Source organism: Panulirus ornatus, chromosome 39, assembly GCF_036320965.1.
Source record: "Panulirus ornatus isolate Po-2019 chromosome 39, ASM3632096v1, whole genome shotgun sequence".
NCBI classification, from domain to species: domain Eukaryota; kingdom Metazoa; phylum Arthropoda; class Malacostraca; order Decapoda; family Palinuridae; genus Panulirus; species Panulirus ornatus.
Window position 1 is genome coordinate 12,998,385 of NC_092262.1, and position 19,589 is coordinate 13,017,973.

General features: G+C 37.7%; 2 protein-coding genes across 4 annotated transcripts; one reads left to right on the forward strand and one right to left on the reverse strand.

The window, feature by feature from the left end:
• Positions 1–1,671: 1,671 nt before the first annotated feature.
• Positions 1,672–8,138, forward strand: LOC139761174 (uncharacterized). Its single transcript, XM_071685155.1, has 4 exons — positions 1,672–2,340; positions 4,545–4,952; positions 6,059–6,235; positions 7,094–8,138. The coding sequence occupies exons 1-4, from the start codon at positions 2,073–2,075 to the stop codon at positions 7,309–7,311; spliced, it is 1,071 nt and encodes a 356-aa protein (XP_071541256.1). The 5' UTR covers positions 1,672–2,072; the 3' UTR covers positions 7,312–8,138.
• Orai (calcium release-activated calcium channel protein orai) lies at positions 7,756–19,443 on the reverse strand. 3 transcript variants are annotated; one of them, XM_071685156.1, is made up of 5 exons: positions 19,284–19,443; positions 15,367–15,591; positions 12,600–12,728; positions 12,135–12,400; positions 7,756–11,399 (listed from the first exon to the last, which is right to left on the reverse strand). In XM_071685156.1, the coding sequence occupies exons 2-5, from the start codon at positions 15,514–15,516 to the stop codon at positions 11,090–11,092; spliced, it is 855 nt and encodes a 284-aa protein (XP_071541257.1). In that variant the 5' UTR covers positions 15,517–15,591; positions 19,284–19,443; the 3' UTR covers positions 7,756–11,089. The 3 variants fall into 3 exon arrangements, with proteins under 3 accessions (XP_071541257.1, XP_071541258.1, XP_071541259.1); XM_071685157.1 differs by having other exon boundaries at positions 19,369–19,438; XM_071685158.1 differs by lacking the exon at positions 15,367–15,591 and having other exon boundaries at positions 19,284–19,423.
• Positions 19,444–19,589: the final 146 nt, after the last annotated feature.

Genomic DNA, 19,589 nt, shown 5'->3' on the forward strand with positions numbered 1-19,589 from the left:
GTCATGCCACCGATGCCCCTTGTGGTGTTCCATGATCTCTAAAACGTGAGTAATAAATGGGATAACAGAGAAAGTTTGCCAGGTACCCATGCCTTGACCAGTCCCAAATGGGAGGATGAAGAGATGCCTCCAAGATGGGTGGGTCTCTATGGTGACCCCAAACTCTCAAGCAACCTGTCTGTCGCCTGACGTAGACCAGAGGCTCCATGTTAAAAGGCTTGACACATTAAGAACTACATAATTAGTTAACTAATGGGAACATTTACTGAATATTTCAGTCAACACTATTACCCAAGAGATGGCTTACTCACTGGGAACGTCCCCTTATCACTTGAAACGTACTGAAAAACTTACTGGCAATATAAGACAATCTCAGTTCTGTCCACGGTCGTACGTTTGGTTATAAAGTATATGGATATATATTTATATATTTCATAACACTCAACGTGACGCCTTTATCTCTCAGTTCACTTGAGGCGACGGCGGCGGTAGTGTTAGCTGGGCTGGTGGTGGGCGTCGGGCGGGGGCGGGAAGTAACCCGACCTCAGCCGCGCATCTCATTCTCAACTTGGTTTTTGCCGTGGGAGGCTGAGCCAGGCGGTCCCAGATGATAATGAGGCAGGCGTGGGGGATGCTGGCCTGGGTACACACACTCGACCCCCCCGGCCACATGTGACTCCCGAGATGTGACTTTAATGAAAAACATTCCGGTGATGTTGACGCCCCCCACCAAGGGTGTGGTGTGAGGGTCTCCTGTTTCTGTCTCAGGATGTGATTACTGTTTGTGCATTATGAGCACTCTTATATTCCCCTGCCACATATCTTTACCTTTATATATATATATATATATATATATATATATATATATATATATATATATATATATATATATATATATATATATACATACATATATATATATATACATATATATATATATATATATATATATATATATATATATATATATATATATATATATATATATAGATAGATAGGTGATTACACAACGGGTAAGGTGACTAATGTCGAGTTTATAGAATTTTCAGTAGATGGAGAGGAGTTCAATGTTCAAGATATTCTCGCCCCCATGGAGTTCATGGTTTCCCTGCTCCTGCGTGGAGTGCAGCCTTGAAGGTGCCTGAAGGCGAATTCCCTTGCCATAACGCTGACCACTACACCACGGAGGCTCCCATAAAAAATACCTGTTTGTGCGGTACAGGGAGGAAGCGTGCATGCAGAAACTGTACGCGCGTTTTCCCAGAACATTATTAACTGCTGCATACCTATAATTCATTCTAATTCGTCTGGGGAAAATACCTGTGCGGATATGTGATGGTTTCACGTCACAAGGGCTCGGAGCAGACTATATAAACAACAGGCGAGTCAAATGCAAGAAACATGAACTGATAACTCTAAATCGGCGTTATGAGATAATTAATGACGATAAAGCAGGCAACATGAGCTATATATGTGTGTGTGTGTGTGTGTGTGTGTGTGTGTGTGTGTGTGTGTGATCACCTCAACCACTGGTCATCCCGGCCAAGAAAAACCAAAGAGTGAAAGCAAAGGCGGCAGTAGGCCGGTTGTCCGATTAAAATAAAAGGATGTAATTAGTGGCAATTAAATCCTGGCCTCAGAGGTGGAGCTGAAGACGGGCCTGGCTGAGGCTGGGTGCCCAGTGTGCGTGGAGACAGTGTGGTAGAGTGTCACAGTGGGGTGCCGCAAGGCCCGACATTTTACCCTTATTATTTATTAATCTAAGCTGTCGAGATACAATTACACATTTGGTATCAAACCTGTTTATCCTGGCACCTCGTCAGCTTTATGTTTGTGAATGTCTACTTGCAAAGAGGCATGGATTATTGAGACTATTGAACACAATGTGGAGCGACTTCAAATTTTAGTGAAGAAATAAATCGATGACGATCATTCCAGTTAAATGTTCGAGTACTTTATAGACGTATGAAAAAGTTGTGTAAATTACTTTTGTACAGTCATTTATCTATAAAACCCAGAAATTATACATACAAGAGGACTAATTATACTGACCGCTAACATATTCACACACGATGACCACCATTTCCAAGAACCAAGTCACGATATTTCTCCTCCTCTGCTGGGCCATCGTTGACACGGGGCCTGTCATGGCAGAAAGCTCCTCGGACAAGAACATCTGCGCCATGACGGATGTGCTGGTGGCCATGAAGGAGCTGATGATCATGTTGAGCAGCGAGATCCGCGACTTGAAGAGGCAGGTCCACGATAGCTGTCAGTCCAACTGCCGCCATCAAGACCTTCCCGCCAACTATACCGACCCCACCAGTCAAGAGATAGACGGTATATACACTTTCAATATTAATATATGTATGTATGTATATATATATATATATATATATATATATATATATATATATATATATACACACACACACACTATCAATTAATCCATTCCCTCTTGACAGGAGTTGGAAACTTTTAGACTAATTTTCCATGTGATGTTACGAAATTCTAGTTTCCTAAGTATAATTACTATCATATATATATTTTCTTTTTCTTTCATACTATTCGTCATTTCCCGCATTAGCGAGGTAGCGTTAAGAACAGAGGACTGGGCCTTTGAGGGAATATCCTCACCTGGCCCCCTTCTCTGTTCCTTCTTTTGGAAAATTAAAAAAAAATCATATATATATATATATATATATATATATATATATATATATATATATATATATATATATATTCCGTTTGTCGTAGATAAACGCCATGCTCAAATAAGGCCTACAGATTTTTTATATTTGCACTTCCTTTTAGCACACGACTACAATTTTGTGCTAGTTTCCTGATGATAGTGCTCAACAGTCGTTAGTAACAGCAATTAAGCAGTTCAGGGACCTTCTGTTCTTTCTCACGCAAACCTTTTTTGTTCTTTAAATGGTATGACGTCAGCCCAATTAACCAGGCTCGTCTTGCCGTCACCTTTGCATCTGGCAATATTATTTTTCAAATTGTTGGTAGAATCCGATTTCTTTTTTTAAAGCTTAATTCACCAAGTCGTTAATGGTACCCTTATGTCATCTACTCTTTTGGCTACATGGCAGAATTCTATTTCCTTATCTCTGGTATATTACTGCACATCACCTCACAATCATCTTTTACCACTTCATGCCGTTGTTTTACGGTCATATTCACCTGTCGGCAGGAAATCTTACAGTTCACTATTTGGAAATAAATCGTTTATTTCTGCCATTTCAGATGTGTGTATATGTATTTCATTTGCATGTTTTCCATGCATATAATCTAAGTTCACAAAGTTTTGAACTAGGGTAATGCAGGTGTTTTCTTAGTTATCTCAAAGAGAAATGTAGGTGTAACTTTAAGAATATATTTTAAAATCCATCAAGAGATCAGTTATGACCCACCATCTTATACGAATAACTATGGAAAATATATTGGTCTGAGAACCCCATGAACTTTGTGAGTAAGTAGTATGTAGGCCAGATGCAGACGGGTATGAAATAGAACATGGAAGGTTCTACATGAACTGTATATGTCCAATTGTACACACACGCCATCCTCAGACCTACACCACATATTGCCTATGTTCTATACACACCATATACTGCCAGTACTACAGACATCACCATATACTGCCAGTACTACAGACACCATCATATACTGCCAGTACTACAGACACCACCATATACTGCCAGTACTACAGACACCACCATATACTGCCAGTACTACAGACATCACCATATACTGCCAGCACTACAGACACCATCATATACTGCCAGTACTACAGACACCACCATATACTACCAGTACTACAGACATCACCATATACTGCCAGTACTACGGACATCACCATATACTGCCAGTACTACAGACACCATCATATACTGCCAGTACTACAGACACCACCATATACTGCCAGTACTACAGACATCACCATATATTGCCCGCACTACAGACAACATTATTGCTAGAGAGAGCAGAAGATGGTGTTGAAATGGTTTGGACATATAGAGAGAATGAGTGAGGAAAGATTGACAAAGAGGATATATGGGTCAGAGGTGGAGGGAACATGAAGCTGGAGACCAAACTGGAGGTGGAAGGATGGAGTGGAAAAGATTTTGAGCAATCAGGGCCTGAACATACAGGAGGGTAAGGGCGTGCAAGGAATAGAGTGAATTGGAATGATGTGGTATACAAGAGTTGATGTGCTGCCAATGGACTGAACCAGGGCATGTGAAACGTCTGGGGTAAACCATGGAAAGGTCTGTAGGGCCTGGATGAGGTTAGGGAGCATTACACATGACAGCTAGACTGTGAGTGTGCACAAATGTGGCCTTTTTGTCTGCTTTCCTGGAACTACCTCGCTGAAGCAAGGGATAGCAATGCTGTTTCCTGTGGAGTGGGGTAGCGCCATAGTCCTACTTACACCATCTTTAGTCTTATAAGAATAGTATGTGGTGAATATGGGAATGTGGAAGGGGCAGGACATGTACTGATAGAAGTTGATGAAATTCCTTGTCTGACAGATTTGCTGGAGGCCACCAATGTAACATTCACCACCATCGCCTCTCTAGCTCATGACAACCTCACTACCATGGGCCTTGACACTACCATTACCACGGACTTCGACAATGTCACCACCACCACTGTTGAGCCCGACAGTGACTATGGTGACTACAATGACACCGACTTTGAAAATCCTTTGGACAGTTTTGTGAAAGGCTTTGCAGGCTTCTGGGAAGTGATATCTCCATTTGCTCCCAGACCCACGGAATTTACTACTGAAGGTACAAATGCCACCATAGAACCCAGTGTCACCTTGGTTACAGACGACGATGATAAACCCACAGAGGCTTCTTCTGGTGCTACCAAGACTACAACCACCACCACTACCACCACAACTACAGAGCTTCCCTACACACTACCTCCAGCTCGTGAGTAAATGAATGTTAAAAAGATATAGTAAGATGCTACCTGATATTTACTAGTAGTCAAAAAGTCACCTTGTAGCATTAAGAAAACAGTTTTGTCACTCTATATATCAAACTAGGTTTTACCAAAACTCACTGGAAGCAAAGTAGTGCATGCATGTGACTCTTCACAAAATTCCCTCATTATATATATTTCTACTTACTTCAGCAGGGGAGTAAGTGTCAGAGTCATAAATACATCACAATATATTAGTGTCATGCTGATATAACACTTACACAGACACATCTGTTCTAAAAGCATGAAAACACTGGAACAAATAGCAAAATATGTGTTTGTTTAGCATTAAGTGAGGCATTTGTCAAAGTCTTAGCAGATGAAAATATGATTAGAGTGAATTCTTTGTACAGTACCAAATATTTTTTAGAAAATTCTGCATGCACCAGCTGTTTAAATGTGGGTAAGAGAAAAACAATATAAATGTCAGAAGCACCTAGAAAGTAGGAATAAAACTAGCTTTCAAGATGAGGTAACAATGCAGCTCTAACAAGGAGTTACATAAGGACCAGAAAAAGGTAATGATGGAAATTTGGAGAGAGACTTGAATGAGATATTACTCATGTTAAAACTGAACCAAAGTTTGATATGATGAGCAGCCGACTACAGTGTGATTTCAAGTATGATGCTGTGGTGTGCATCATGTACAGCTGTAGTGTGACTTCAAGTTTGAGTTGCTCAAGTGTGCATCTGGGTACAATATGAGAGCTGTGTGATACTTTAGTGTGCATCAGGCTATGTAGTGTGACCTCGTGTGATGCTGTGGTGTGCTTGTGGTTAGTTTGTAACCTCAAGTGTGATGCTCATGTGAATCTGACTAGAGTGTAAACCTAAGTATGTGATACAATGGTGTACATCATGTACAAAGTATGAACTCTAGTTTGATTCTGTGGTGTGCATCAAGCTACAGAATGTGACTTCCATTGTATTTTGCTATGGTGCACATCTATAGAGTATATTGAGAATAAAACAAATATCACCACAGACCAAGAATGTATAGCAATAACAAACATTAACAATATGCATAAGAGTGACCTTGACTTCCTTACTCCAGCCATCTCCTGCCCTAACCCCTTCCGGCTACTGGCAGAAGGTTGCTACCTTATTATACATGATGCACGGGACTGGAGGACATGGGGTGAGGCCCACTCCATGTGCCAGAGTTATGGAGGGGGCCTAGCAGCACCCTGGAGGCTCTCACAGCTACAAGACTATCTCTCACGTTACTACTGTGAGTATATCACACTTGTATGCATCTTTTTTGCACTTCTCTTTTTTAACCTTATTACATAAAAGAAAGCACAGTAGCAAGTGCATCTGTATTTTGTATTATCTGGGTCAAAGCCAAATTTCTAATTCTGATCAGAATGTGACACACATCTGCAAATACTTTTAACTTACATCATTCAGGTACAAGAATAATTCTGTGATTCCTAAAAACTTTTCATGCACCCTGATTTTGACATATTTCTGTTTATTCCACAAGTAGACCCTTATTCTTATTAAGTCACTTTATCCACCTTACATCTTAATGTGTCTCTTTTCACCCACTTCCCTGATTTACCCCCTTTCAGAAATTCTCTTCAGCCTCCATGTTTTATACTCTTTTCAGCTTCATTCAACTATAGCTTGACCTACAGTTTTCAGCATCTCACCCTATCCTCTGTAAAACACCTAACTTTTTCATATCTTGTGTAACATCCTCTTTGCCAGCATTCAACTGAATTTTCATCCTTTTGTGCCAAGATCTATGTCATGTACATCTTCACACCTAATCAGGTTTTCAAAGTACTTTTTCCATCTCTTAAAAACTTCGTTGTTTATCACATACAATTTTCTAGACTTCTCTGATACACACTCCTTTTCACAGAATTCAAGATACATACATCTATAATATGTTTATTACTACTGCCTATTTTACAAGAAGAATCACTGAATACCATCATCTTTCATGTGTTCAGTGAACAAAATGTCAAATCTAAAACTGTATGTTAATAAATTCTTTGTTCAAGGCTACCTACTAAACTTATCCTAGTAGTATCACATAAAATAACACATGTGGATATAACTTGCTTGTCTTCATTTCCAGCTGATGCTTTCTGGGTGGGTGCACGGTTCAACCCACTTTCTCGAACCTGGCAGTGGCTTTCTGAGCGAAAAGTTGAAAAAAGTACATGGAAGCTAGGTCAGCCAAGCAAGAACCCTGGCAAGAAATGTGTGTTTCTAGATAAGTGGTCTGGATACCATGCTAACAACTTTTTCTGTGGTGAAAAGTACCCTTTTGTCTGCGATTACAGGGAAGTTTAAGACTTTTGGCATCTGAAGGCTATCATGCAAATTGAAAAGAGAAAAATCAAATATTTAAGTCTTATGATAATACACTGCAGGTGATATCATAAAATATACCAATTAATAACAAAGTAATCATCATTATAATACTGTATTTAAAAAAATTAAGTGATGTATATGTACTCTGAGATATTCATTCATTATTACCCCAGGATCCTTTCTAAAAATGTCTTGATGTTATCCAGAACCTTCTTTTCAAAGGCTCCTGCAGCCCAATGCTGCACTACTTCCAGTAGCAGGGCAGTGATGAACACCCTTGGAGTAAGAAGTTCTTTGACAAGGCTGTATTCAAAATAATACAGCCTTGCCAAAGGTGACTTTTCTCTTACAGTTTTACCCCATGCAGGTAGAGTCCAGTAAACAGCATTCTAAGACTAAAAACAAGTAATATATGCTTAAAAATATTTGGCGGGGATAAACTTTATTTTTTAAACATCCATTGTATCTTAACACTTACTTCCGAGGCTATAAGTCACTTAATCTATCAAAAGTAGATATACCATGCAGTACTATTATGGTTCTATGACAGTAATGGGTATATACGTGAAAACCTTTTTTCAAAAAATTATGGACTCAGTAGAGCTTACATTGCGTTGAACATTTCACATGGTGCTTGTTTATTAAAAGTACTAATCAGCTTACACTATAAATGCATTCACTTTATTGTCACAGCATATTACACGGCAACGAGCATACTTAGTGAACAGTATTTCACAAAATACTGAGCTGTCAAGTGCAGACTGGGCACATCATAATTATAAATATATTAAAATGATTTACACAACATTCCATATACTTTTTCATCCTACAGTAGTTCATCTGTTTCTAACATTAAAAGCAGGAAGTAACATGCAAAATCTTAGCTAGAGTATACTTCAGCACATTTTACTGTCAAGAGATAAGGACCACTGCTCCTTAGTACATATTTGCAAAAGAATTCCCTATGCAGTTACCCCTGTGCTTGTACTTTTGAAAAAGATGAATTAAATCTGAAAGCATGATACAGCTCCTATTGGATTAAGATTACGTGAGAAACTTTACCAGAGAATATATTATTCCTGACAAAAAATACTTGCATCAGTATCCAAGAATTTTATAACAAATATCCTTCTTGGTATTATGTGAAATACATAAAAGATAACACACACAAAAAAATTTTGTTTTAACTTACATATTGTTTACATATACATGAAAATAAAATACTGTATTTCTTCAATATTCTCTAAAATTAAACTTTCACTCATGTAATAATTTTTTCTCTAAATTAGTATGATGCAGACAAATGGGCAGAATCATCCGAGATTTTCACATATCATCCCAATTAGTAACAGGACTAAGAGAAACAAAATGAATGATGGGGTAGGTGGAATTGCATTCAAGTGAGGATCAGAGATGGTCACTTTAATTAATAAAACAATGATGGCATGACAAAAGATGGGATTCCTAAAATTCCCTGAGGAGAAGTTAGATTAAAATAAGTATGAAGATTAAGAGCATGGAATCTCCTGTGTGCTCAAAAAGGTGAATGCTTAAACGAACAGAGAAACTGCAGACTTGATATAGTTTAAAATAATATGACATGAAAATCACTGGTGCACACAATTAAACTTTATACAGTACCAGGACTACTTTTATGGGGGTTCCTGCAGCTTCAAGGATGGATCCTATGCAGGAGCGGGGAACTGGTGGACTCCTTTGATGTAAGAAGGTCCTTTACTGCTTTTCATCCTCTAACAATAATACAGCCTCACCAAAGGTAGCTTCTCACTCACTGTGTAATCACTTGTAAGCAAAGTTCAGTTACAAGCATTTGTAAATAGTGGTATTTATAAAGATAAGCAATGAATCAGTAGAAAATCACAAAATGAAAGTGGAAACTATTAAGTACTCTTTATGTGGGTAAAACCCTCAATAGAATTTGGGATTTGGAGACAAAAGCAATGGAGACAAATTTTTAAGGATTGACCAAACACATGCTTATTAGAGAAAAGCAAGCAGTGACCAAGCTAAGTCTGATTTCATCTTGAAATTTCTACTCCAATTATCTTTGTAGGTGCACAGGTATAAAATGCAGCATTACTTCATTAAAATACTCTAAAGTAATGCAAGATTACTGAATAAAAGTAAAGTAAAATGCGCACTGAAGAGATGCACAATAGGCTGTCACATTTTCTCCCAAGAAAATGTCCTGGCTTGAAGTCAAACATCCCGGACTGACGTCAGAAAATGATGGACTATTCCATTACACCCCATTACATCCTACACTCAGTCTGCTGGTTCTTACCTTACAGATCTAAATTTGTGATGTACTAGACTTTCCTCAAATTTTCCACTAATCTGAAACTTAGTTTGACAGTATCCAAAACGTCCATTAAAAGCTGAATTTCAATACAGCACAGTGAATTCCATTAGAACAAGGTTTTATTGTAATTACAATGCATACCCTTCCCCTTTTGTATGAGCGCATGGGTACAAGAACTGCATGCTTTAAACAGAAGGATGAGTACAGAACAACAAAGTTGCCTACTAAAACTATGGTGCTGTATGTATATCCAAGGTTAAAGCTCCTTTCGACAAAGAGGATGACAAGAGTGATCCTCCAGCAGGTTTTTGTGACCAATGACTCATTCTGTATAATTTCACATGCATGTATGTGGAATGAAAGACAAAATAGCAGTCATACTCTGATTACAATAACCTCTCTGGACGGAGCAAGGGAATCAAAAACTGATGAAAGTAACTTTAGGTATTGCTCGAAAAAGGGTGTTTCTTCACATTAATAGACATTCAGTGAACATTGAATTACACCCTGCATCTACATGAATGTCTTTAGATGCCTTATTGCTCTATCATACATATACCATACACTGGAAATGGCATAATAAATGCAAAGATATTTAATAGTTGTAATTCAAAGGGGGGGAGGAAAAATCTGAAAAGTATAAAAATAAAGTAAGCTAAGAGGGCATATACCGCCTAAATCTTCAGGTTTCTTACACTGTAAAAATACCATAACACACTCATAGTAATGTAAGGGAACCTGGACAGATGAATAAAACTGACATTAAGCAGTTATTTACAACATTCAAATCTATTTCAAATTATTCCAGTCTCATTCACTCAGTTGTACTAGCATGAAGAGGAAATGAGTAAAAGGAGAAGAGAAGAAAGAAAATGGAAGAGTAAGGAAGAAATCCTCGTGCCTACTTACAATATCATTTCATAACATCAACAATATAATTTAATCTTACACGTAATTATAAAAATCAGATTCTCTATGATAAAGCTGATGATCATGGTATTTAAATTTAAATATTTCATATGTATTTAAAGGGATCAAGACATGTACACACTCCCATGCATACATTCTGAAATGAGTAATGATTAGTAAGGCCAAGCACAAGACCACTGGGTAGATTGACCCATTTTGAACTTCCTGGATTTTGATGCATACTGTGACATACTACATGTATGACCATGTGTACATATAATTTTCATCTATCAAAAAGCAATGTTTCCATACTGCACCGAATATACACCATGATTAGGGTGCTGACATAAGATTATCTTATGTTAACAGAATCCACTCTCATAACAAATAACACATTACAAGATAAATACTGTATTAGGAAGATTTTAATATCTAATTATCACATATATAGATTATCAAAAGTCAGATGGTGAATTGTTCACTTCCTCTTGAGAGAACTGAGTTCAATCATCTTGGGAAAGGCAATCACACCACTTGAATGGAAGACTGAGCCCCATTTTGTTGGGCCTCATTTGTTTGCTGCAGCACCCTAAGCTGTTGCTCCAGGTCCTGTAGATTCTTACCAGCACTTTCCACCTTGTGGGCAACTAACTTCCAGTAAAAATGGAGTGCAAACATAGTAAAAAGAAGCACAATGGGTACCAAAAGAATTGTTGACCCGAGAGCAGCATTGTATGAATAATCAAGGAATTTTACCCAGCTAAGAAGACCAATTTCTACAAGAAATAACAAGATGCCCAAAACTGTAGAAAAGCTCCAAGCTGCCTCAATGTACCTGTCAACAAAATAAAACAATCATTAAACAGTATATCCTTTTACATTAAAAATGTCCTTAACAGTCTATGCTCACTGAACATGAACCATGGAATATGTGATATTAATCTGTGGGTTAAGTCATTAAAGAACAAAAGATAGGAAGTGTGCCTGTCAGCTTTTTGTCCTTCAGTGATATTAAGTTAAAGATAGTGCTGTTTAGAATTTGAAACTCTTTTATTGTCTCTACTGATGGAGAGTGACTTTTATCTAAGTGTGGTTAATCTAATTCTTGCAAAATCTTTGTTGCTCTCCTCTGGAATTTCTCTATTAGTTCATTGTCCCTCTTTAGGTGTGGTGAACAAACTTCTCTTAATGCTGGTAAAATACTGTTGCCCTCTTCTGAACCTTCTCATGAGCTCTTTGTGTTTTTCTGGGTGTGGTGACCAAACCTGAGAAGTATACTCTAATTTTGGCCTGATATAGGATATGAACTTATTCAGATACAGGTACTCATTCATGTTCAAATGGTATAAACAAGCAAACCAAAACCGGCCTTCACTACAGTCCAAGAAATAAATAGGGTGCATCTCTACTGATAACCTAGGCAGGATAACATCATCCCCAAGTGAAAGCTGCTGACAGGTATGAGGGCAGACCCCAGCAAAGCCAAGCCACTAACCAAGGTTCACTGGACACACTAACCTTATAGGGAAGTACTTGTCAAGCATATACATATACATAATATATGACATACCTGTGCATAGTAACATGTGGTGACTCTGATATATTGGTAGTACCGTGCAGATTAGTCACGGAATCAACATGAGCCATGTTGGCAACTGCCTCCACATGTGGGAGTACACATGTGGAAATCATGAGGGCTAGTAAGTGTACTGCCACCAGCAAAGTTGTACACACACTAAATGCAATCAGAAGCCCATCAGGAACAGTGGTACAATTCCCCTGTCCAATTTGCTTTTCTCCACATCTACTGGTAAGCTGAACTTCCACCATAGCTACCTGTACACCAAGTGAAGAAAGGACGCCCATTAAGTTCATCAATGGTAATAAAAATATACAAGAGAAATTTGTCATTTGGATGGGTGCCACAAGAACATCATAAAACATTAATAGATTCAGGGCCTCTGAGCTCCTGCAAAGGGCCAGAAATAATATCAAATGGATGCCAAATATGTTTGGGGATAAATTGATAAATTACCATTGCAAAACCCGAGAGGAGAGCAGATGTTCGGCTGGAAGCTTTAAGTTTCGCCCGACTTAAGTGAAGCCGTCGCAAAGTATACATTCCCATTGCATTAGTTGTCGATGGTACCAAACGCATGGAAATCTATGGGAAAATAAAGACTTGAGTTATGCAAAAATATCAATAAACATCAAGAATCATTTTTACATAATAGTTTATTAATCTGATACAACTGGAGGATACAATATAAAAAAGTTACTTGCCATTAAGTTTTATACAGTCATATGCATAGTAGGTAAAATAAGATCAAAATCAAACCCGACTATAAAAGCACTCTTACTCTCTCAAGAAACTCCTTGCAAAGACAATCTTATACTTTGACAGCAGTAACTATGGATCCATACAGCATTTACATAATTACTAAAACACTGAGCATGCATAGTTAAGCTTTAAAGCATTATCATTTAAAGAAAAAAGCTCAAAAAGTATTACTTTCTTTGGAAAACTGTCTTGCACAGATATAATGCCATGATCAAAACTGCTACATTACAATAAATACAGTCCCATATTTTAATATGAAATTAAAGAAATGAATGGAGAAATCAATTTTTATCTTTCAAAAGGTTCACAAATCAACATATAATCATACGTAATACTCTCAACAGATATGCTGAACAGCGCTACTCTTCTGAAAATGAAGGATGCTGTATACTCTGCATTATGTACTATCTACCATCTGCAGAAAAATTGTATCCTAACAATATGAGAAAAAGAAAAATTCAAACAATGAGATCTCCACACCAAAGCTATAATTACTGCAATGAATCTCAACTATTTCACAAACAAAATTCTGTAAAACCTTCTATATCAAAATGCACAAACAATGAACATGGCTGGCATGTCATGAAATTGGAGTCCAAAGAAATACCGACATTCAAAAAGCACGAAAATCTTCAAAGCATCTGAAATTTGTTCCTCATGGGAGTCCTATTTAATTTTTAACCCTTTAAACTGCACAAATGACTATCTCCAGTGCACAAAATTAATAATATAAATAATATAATTAATATAAATACCAATATCAATACCAATAACATTACTGAAGAATGTGTGGAAATCGAGAACATTATCTCGGAAAGCAAAAATGGGTATGTCTGAAGGAATAGTGGTTCCAACAATGTTATATGGTTGCGAGGTGTGGGCTATGGATAGAGTTGTGCAGAGAAGGGTGGATGTGCTGGAAATGAGATGTTTGAGGACAATATGTGGTGTGAGGTGGTTTGATCGAGTAAGTAATAATAGGGTAAGAGAGATGTGTGGTAATAAAAAGTGTGTGGTTGAGAGAGCAGAAGAGGGTGTTTTGAAATGGTTTGGTCACATGGAGAGAATGAGTGAGGAAAGATTGACCAAGAGGATATATGTGTCAGAGGTGGAGGGAACGAGAAGTGGGAGACCAAATTGGAGGTGGAGAGATGGAGTGAAAAAGATTTTGAGTGATCGGGGCCTGAACATGCAGGAGAGTGAAAGACGTGCAAGGAATAGAGTGAACTGGAATGATGTGGTATGCCGGGGTCGACGTGCTGTCAATGGATTGAACCGGGGCATGTGAAGTGTCTGGGGTAAACCATTGAAAGTTCTGTGGGGCCTGGATGTGGAAAGGGAGCTGTGGTTTTGGTGCATTATTACATGAGAGCTAGAGACTGAGTGTGAACGAATGTGGCCTTTGTTGTCTTTTCCTAGCGCTACCTCGCGCGCATGCGGGGGAAGGGGTTGTCATTCCATGTGTGGCAGGGTGGCAACGGGAATGAATAAAGGCATTAAGTATGAATTATATACATGTGTATATATGTATATGTCTGTGTATGTGTATATGTGTATATGTTGAAATGTACAGGTATGTATATGTGCGTGTGTGGACGTGTATGTATATACATGTGTATGCGGGTGGGTTGGGGCATTCTTTCGTCTGTTTCCTTGTGCTACCTCGCTAACATGGGAGACAGCGACAAAGCAAAGTAATAATAATAACAATAATAATAATAATAAACAATAATGAAACATTTTACACTTTCCAGCAGAAGTTTAATGTTCTCGGGTGTGTCTGTTAACACTGAAGTTCTGTTAATGTGGAGGGCACTAATGAGAAATTCCTTTATATAAAGCTAAAATTTCATAATGCTGTACATCTATACTGACTGAAAATAACACATTCAAAATACAGCTGTACTGATAAAAGCTGAAGATGCATTTAAGTGTGGTTCTGCATAGTACTGTAAAGTTGCCATACTAAGCCACATTACATAGGTCGTTTAAGGCAACACATTCTCTTTAGATGTCATACAAAGAGCTATCTAGAAGCAGCATAGTACTGTAAAGTTGCCATACTAAGCCACATTACATAGGTCATCTAAGGCAACACATTCTCTTTAGATGTCATAAAATTTACTGTATATGCAACAAAAAAAAAAAAAAAAAAAAAAAAAAAAAATAGGTTTTCTGTTAACAGATAGCAGGTATACATTTAAAGCAAGGAAAAAAGTTATAACATATACAACAAAACATTTCTACAAGTACTACACTGCGAGCATATAAGAATAAATGTTTACAGGTACAAATACCATTTAAAGTAACCTCATAATGTTAGTGATATTCATAAACTTTTACAGTAACAAAAAATAACAGCTAACCCAAATAATACAAAAGTGCTCAAACTAAAAAGACAGTGTGCTGAAGCTAGCAACAAACATAGCCCTAATCAGAGGATATACCATTTCCTACTAACCGCAGGCCCATGCACAGCAGTCAAGGTTCTTATATCAGGATACTGCTGTGTTGCCAAGGAACTGTTGAAAGCCCTTGGTCGACCGTGCCCCTGAGGAGGAGGGGAGGGGGGAACCAGAAGGGAAGACGGTCCAATGTCTGACCCAAACATAGGCCCAACACACAATAAGGAGGGACTGGTGATGCAAAGGGCAAATAGCGCTGCAAGAGGATCCTATCCTCTTTCCTGAAAATGTGTTAGTAGCAGAAAAAGGTTAATTTCACATGCAGGCAGGATCTTACCATCATATATAACTTACCTCCAACTCAGAAATGCTTAGCCTTCTGACAATGCACAATAATGGGTAATCTTCTTTGAGAAAACGTGCAAGGGCTTACAGGTTTCCTCATTTTACTCTAAGTGTAACAACCATTCAATTCTATCTCATCACAGAAGAAGAATTTACCACCACCAAGTAACAGTTCACTTCAACAACAGTATCCACAGGATTATTACTCATTTCATTCCTTTATAATAAAGCAACGTGATATAGTGTTCAGTATCATATCAGAAATATCTAATCAGAAATATTTAATAATGTCGGTATGAGTCTCTAACAAAATGTTCCAACACAAAACTTTTCTTAATTTACCAATCCCCAAGGGCAGTGTGCTATAAAGTAATAAGCAATACTCATAAATATTGACAAAACAACATACTAACTGAAAAAGTATTAATTATTTCTACTGACGAGGATGCATTTCTACATTAACTACATCAAATTATTGTGAAAATGTAAATAAATAGTGTAGGTAAACAATATATTCTAATCCCATTACGACTGCTGGACATAAAATACCAGCAATGAAGTTTTAGTACATACCCCTACCAAATCCTAAATGAGGGTCTCTATACAGTAAAAGAAAACACAAAACTATACACCATACAAACTGAACACACAGAACTAACCTGTTGCTTAATATCCCAAATGTTCAACACCGACACACAAAAATAAACAGACTTCCAGCACAACCCCATCAAAATATGCTATGCAACCAATTCTTAACAACAGCATTAAACCCCTCGCTACATAATCAACCAACAAACCCCAAGCAGAAGTACAGATATTATTCCATGCCTCACATTTTAGCGACATCCCCCCCACACACACACACACACACACACACACACACACACACACACACACACACACACACAACAAACACAACACTAACAAAGCATTTAATGAGAGGAAATTAAGGATACAAGGTATCAGCTAAACCAATTAAAAGTTGTTAATCCTCAATTCCTGATAAAAGAAAAACTGATGTATCTGAGCAGTCTGGGAACAGTGACAGCTTGTTACTGGGAGAGACTAATTCATGTGAGTCTGTCTGTATGGGTGGGAATAGGGAAAACTGACATGAACGAAAACTGGGCAAGGCGGATGTAAGGGTGGTAAATCTCATTGTCTGAATAGCACAGTACAGTACTTCTGACATGGAAGTAAATCAGCACTATCATTAATTGTTCAACTGGTGAAGTACAAGGTTAGACAGCACTGACTAAATCTGACTCAAGATTGTTGGCATCAACTCCCTTCAGTTTCACTGCCACTGTTGGGAGTGTGTGTGAGTGGCGAAAGGTGAGCAAATGTGAATAAAATTCTAATAGGTCTAAGCAAGATGAATGGGCTATGGATCTAGGTGCCATGCAAAATATGTAAAAAGAGAGTGCACTGTCTGTGATAGCAAAAATGGGTATCTTTAATGGTACAATAATACTGATGGTGTTGTATGGATGTGAAGAATGGGCCCTAAATAAAAATGTACGAAAGATTACCTACAAGGGTAGATGTGTTGGAAATGAAATGCCTTACAATATGCGTATGGAAGGTTGCCTGAAAAATAAAAGACGGTAACAGAGAGGCACAGTAGTAAAAAAGTTATAGCTAAGAGTTTGGATAAATGGAGAGGATGAGTGATGAGAGAGACTTACAAAAGTGGATATAAATGTCATATGTGGAGGGAACAAGTTGGATGGGGAGACCAAGGTTGAGATAGTGGGATGGAGTGAAAGATGCTTTGAGTTACTGTGGCCAGAACATGAAAGAAGGTATGAGGTAAGCATGAAAGACTGTTAACTGGAATGACATGTTATATATGTATAAGGTGATGTGCTGTTAATGGACAGAACCAAAGTATTTGAAGCTGTTATAGAAAACTGTATAAATGACTGTGGAACTTGGTTATGGTTAGGGGGGTGCTGGTTTTGGTGCATTATACATGACAGCTAGAGAGATGTGAGTGAATGAACCCACTCTTTATCTTATCCTTGTGCTACTTCACTGGTGCAGGAAACAACAAGCATGGGAAAAAAGTATATTTTCCATAACTTTGGTGTGGTAGGGTGTTGAATGGACAGGTGTGATTCCAGTCAATGTACCATATGTCTAATTACCATGAAACAATTTATCATTTCCAGATATGAGTTCACGCCACACACGGAAATTTTGGTATTCAAAATCATTAAAGGCTTTGGTAATTTCGATCAAACAAGCTACTTAAGGATAGAGTTGTCTGATTTCACTTACAGTAATGGATATAAACTCATGGGCAAACATTTTACCTCAATAAAGCAAAGTACTTCTCTTTCAACAGAACTGTTAACATATGTAATGATTTACGAACTAGTGTAGTTGAAAGCAGTGTCAGAGATAAATCTATGCACAGACTTGATGAATATTTCAATTCAAATCTACAAGTGACATCATTAGCACCTCCTTTGCTACACCGTAAGTCTACAGGTCTTCCTATATAAAAAAAAGATTTGTTTGTCTTTCAATTCCTATCACATTAATCCAAAACTTTCCTTTTCTTCCACTATCACAAACAGTTCATTAGCACCCAGTGGTCTGTTAAATAAAATTTTTACATATACAAGTTTTTCATGTTCACATGATATTTACATAGATGAATCTTCTCTAAATGAATAAATAAAAAATAACTGCATGGAAAATATCAACGATCATACCCAACAAATTGCTTATTTTATTCTAAAACTTGCAACAATAGTGAGCACTGACATATGGCTTCCCATCCAGATAATATAGATATGTACTCTCTTTGATGTTCTATGGGTGACTAAGGTGCGTGACAATATTATAAGATGGCAACTACTAGCAAGTACCCACACGTATCCCACATACAATTCAAAACTTCAAATTATGTATAGCAAAAGATGTTTCTTAAGTAACATTCTTTACAAGATATTCAGTATAATCGTTTTTTTCATACATTTTCCCCTCTCCTTCATAACCCTCCTACTATAACCATTTAACATCAAGAGGTAAGTATTATGATCACACCTAAAAAAAATCCCTTAATCTTCATTAATTCTGTATGGAAGAAATATGGAATGCATTCTAATGACAAGGATCTCAAACTTGGAAAGTAGGCATCCGTTTGTAGGTGAATCAACAAATACTTCATATTCAGTACTAACTGGGAAGTGGAGCTGAACTACACTTCTCTCAAAAGTGCAACCATTCAAATTAACCTATCAGAACGTGACTCCAATTATTCGTAAATACTACATAAACATCCTGGAAAACCAACTAATAATGACGTCGGCATAATACCATTGGATCCATCTGTGTCAGACATATCTGTCGGCAAATTAACAAATAGGTTATATCATGAAAATTATCAGTATTTTCCTCCTAGAAATACAGACTTCCTATAGGAGACACACACACCTACACCAAATTACCCATTAAAAGTATAAACAAGATCACTTTCACCTATTCATAAGAGGAAGGTCACTTATAGCCACCACTCCCAAGCCCCGTTGTAAACAAACCCCAAGGAAAGCTAGACAAGAGACTGTACAAAGAAAATGATCAGCTGTGAAACTCAAAATGAAGTGTCAGTCATTACCATTTATCTCTGATGCCTCTGAGCAGCTGGCTCTCTCTCGTCACCTCTAATATGTCACCTCAAGCCTGAAAACCGCTTCACCAACCTTATCTTTAATAAGATTTCCTCTGACGTCGCTTCCGACACCTAATGCTTCCCAAGACCTGAACCAAAACAGACTGAAGCTAACCCACTATGACGTAGACTTTCAATTGACCAATCACAGAAGAGGAATGATCAAGTGTGAGATTCATGAGTCTCAGGGGAGGAAAACTGACCAATCAAAACTCAGGTAATGGATTAAAGTATTTGCTCATTGGTCAAATG

Excerpts from the sequence above, each read along its gene's own strand:
- LOC139761174 (XM_071685155.1), top strand. The coding sequence starts at position 2,073 with ATGACCACCATTTCCAAGAACCAAGTCACGATATTTCTCCTCCTCTGC. Across the intron at positions 2,341-4,544 it reads CACCAGTCAAGAGATAGACG|ATTTGCTGGAGGCCACCAAT; the intron begins GTATATACACTT and ends CTTGTCTGACAG. Across the intron at positions 6,236-7,093 it reads CTATCTCTCACGTTACTACT|CTGATGCTTTCTGGGTGGGT; the intron begins GTGAGTATATCA and ends CTTCATTTCCAG.
- Orai (XM_071685156.1), bottom strand. The coding sequence starts at position 15,516 with ATGTTTGGGTCAGACATTGGACCGTCTTCCCTTCTGGTTCCCCCCTCC. Across the intron at positions 12,729-15,366 it reads CTGCTGTGCATGGGCCTGCG|ATTTCCATGCGTTTGGTACC; the intron begins GTTAGTAGGAAA and ends ATTTTCCCATAG. Across the intron at positions 11,400-12,134 it reads CCACATGTTACTATGCACAG|GTACATTGAGGCAGCTTGGA; the intron begins GTATGTCATATA and ends TTTTGTTGACAG.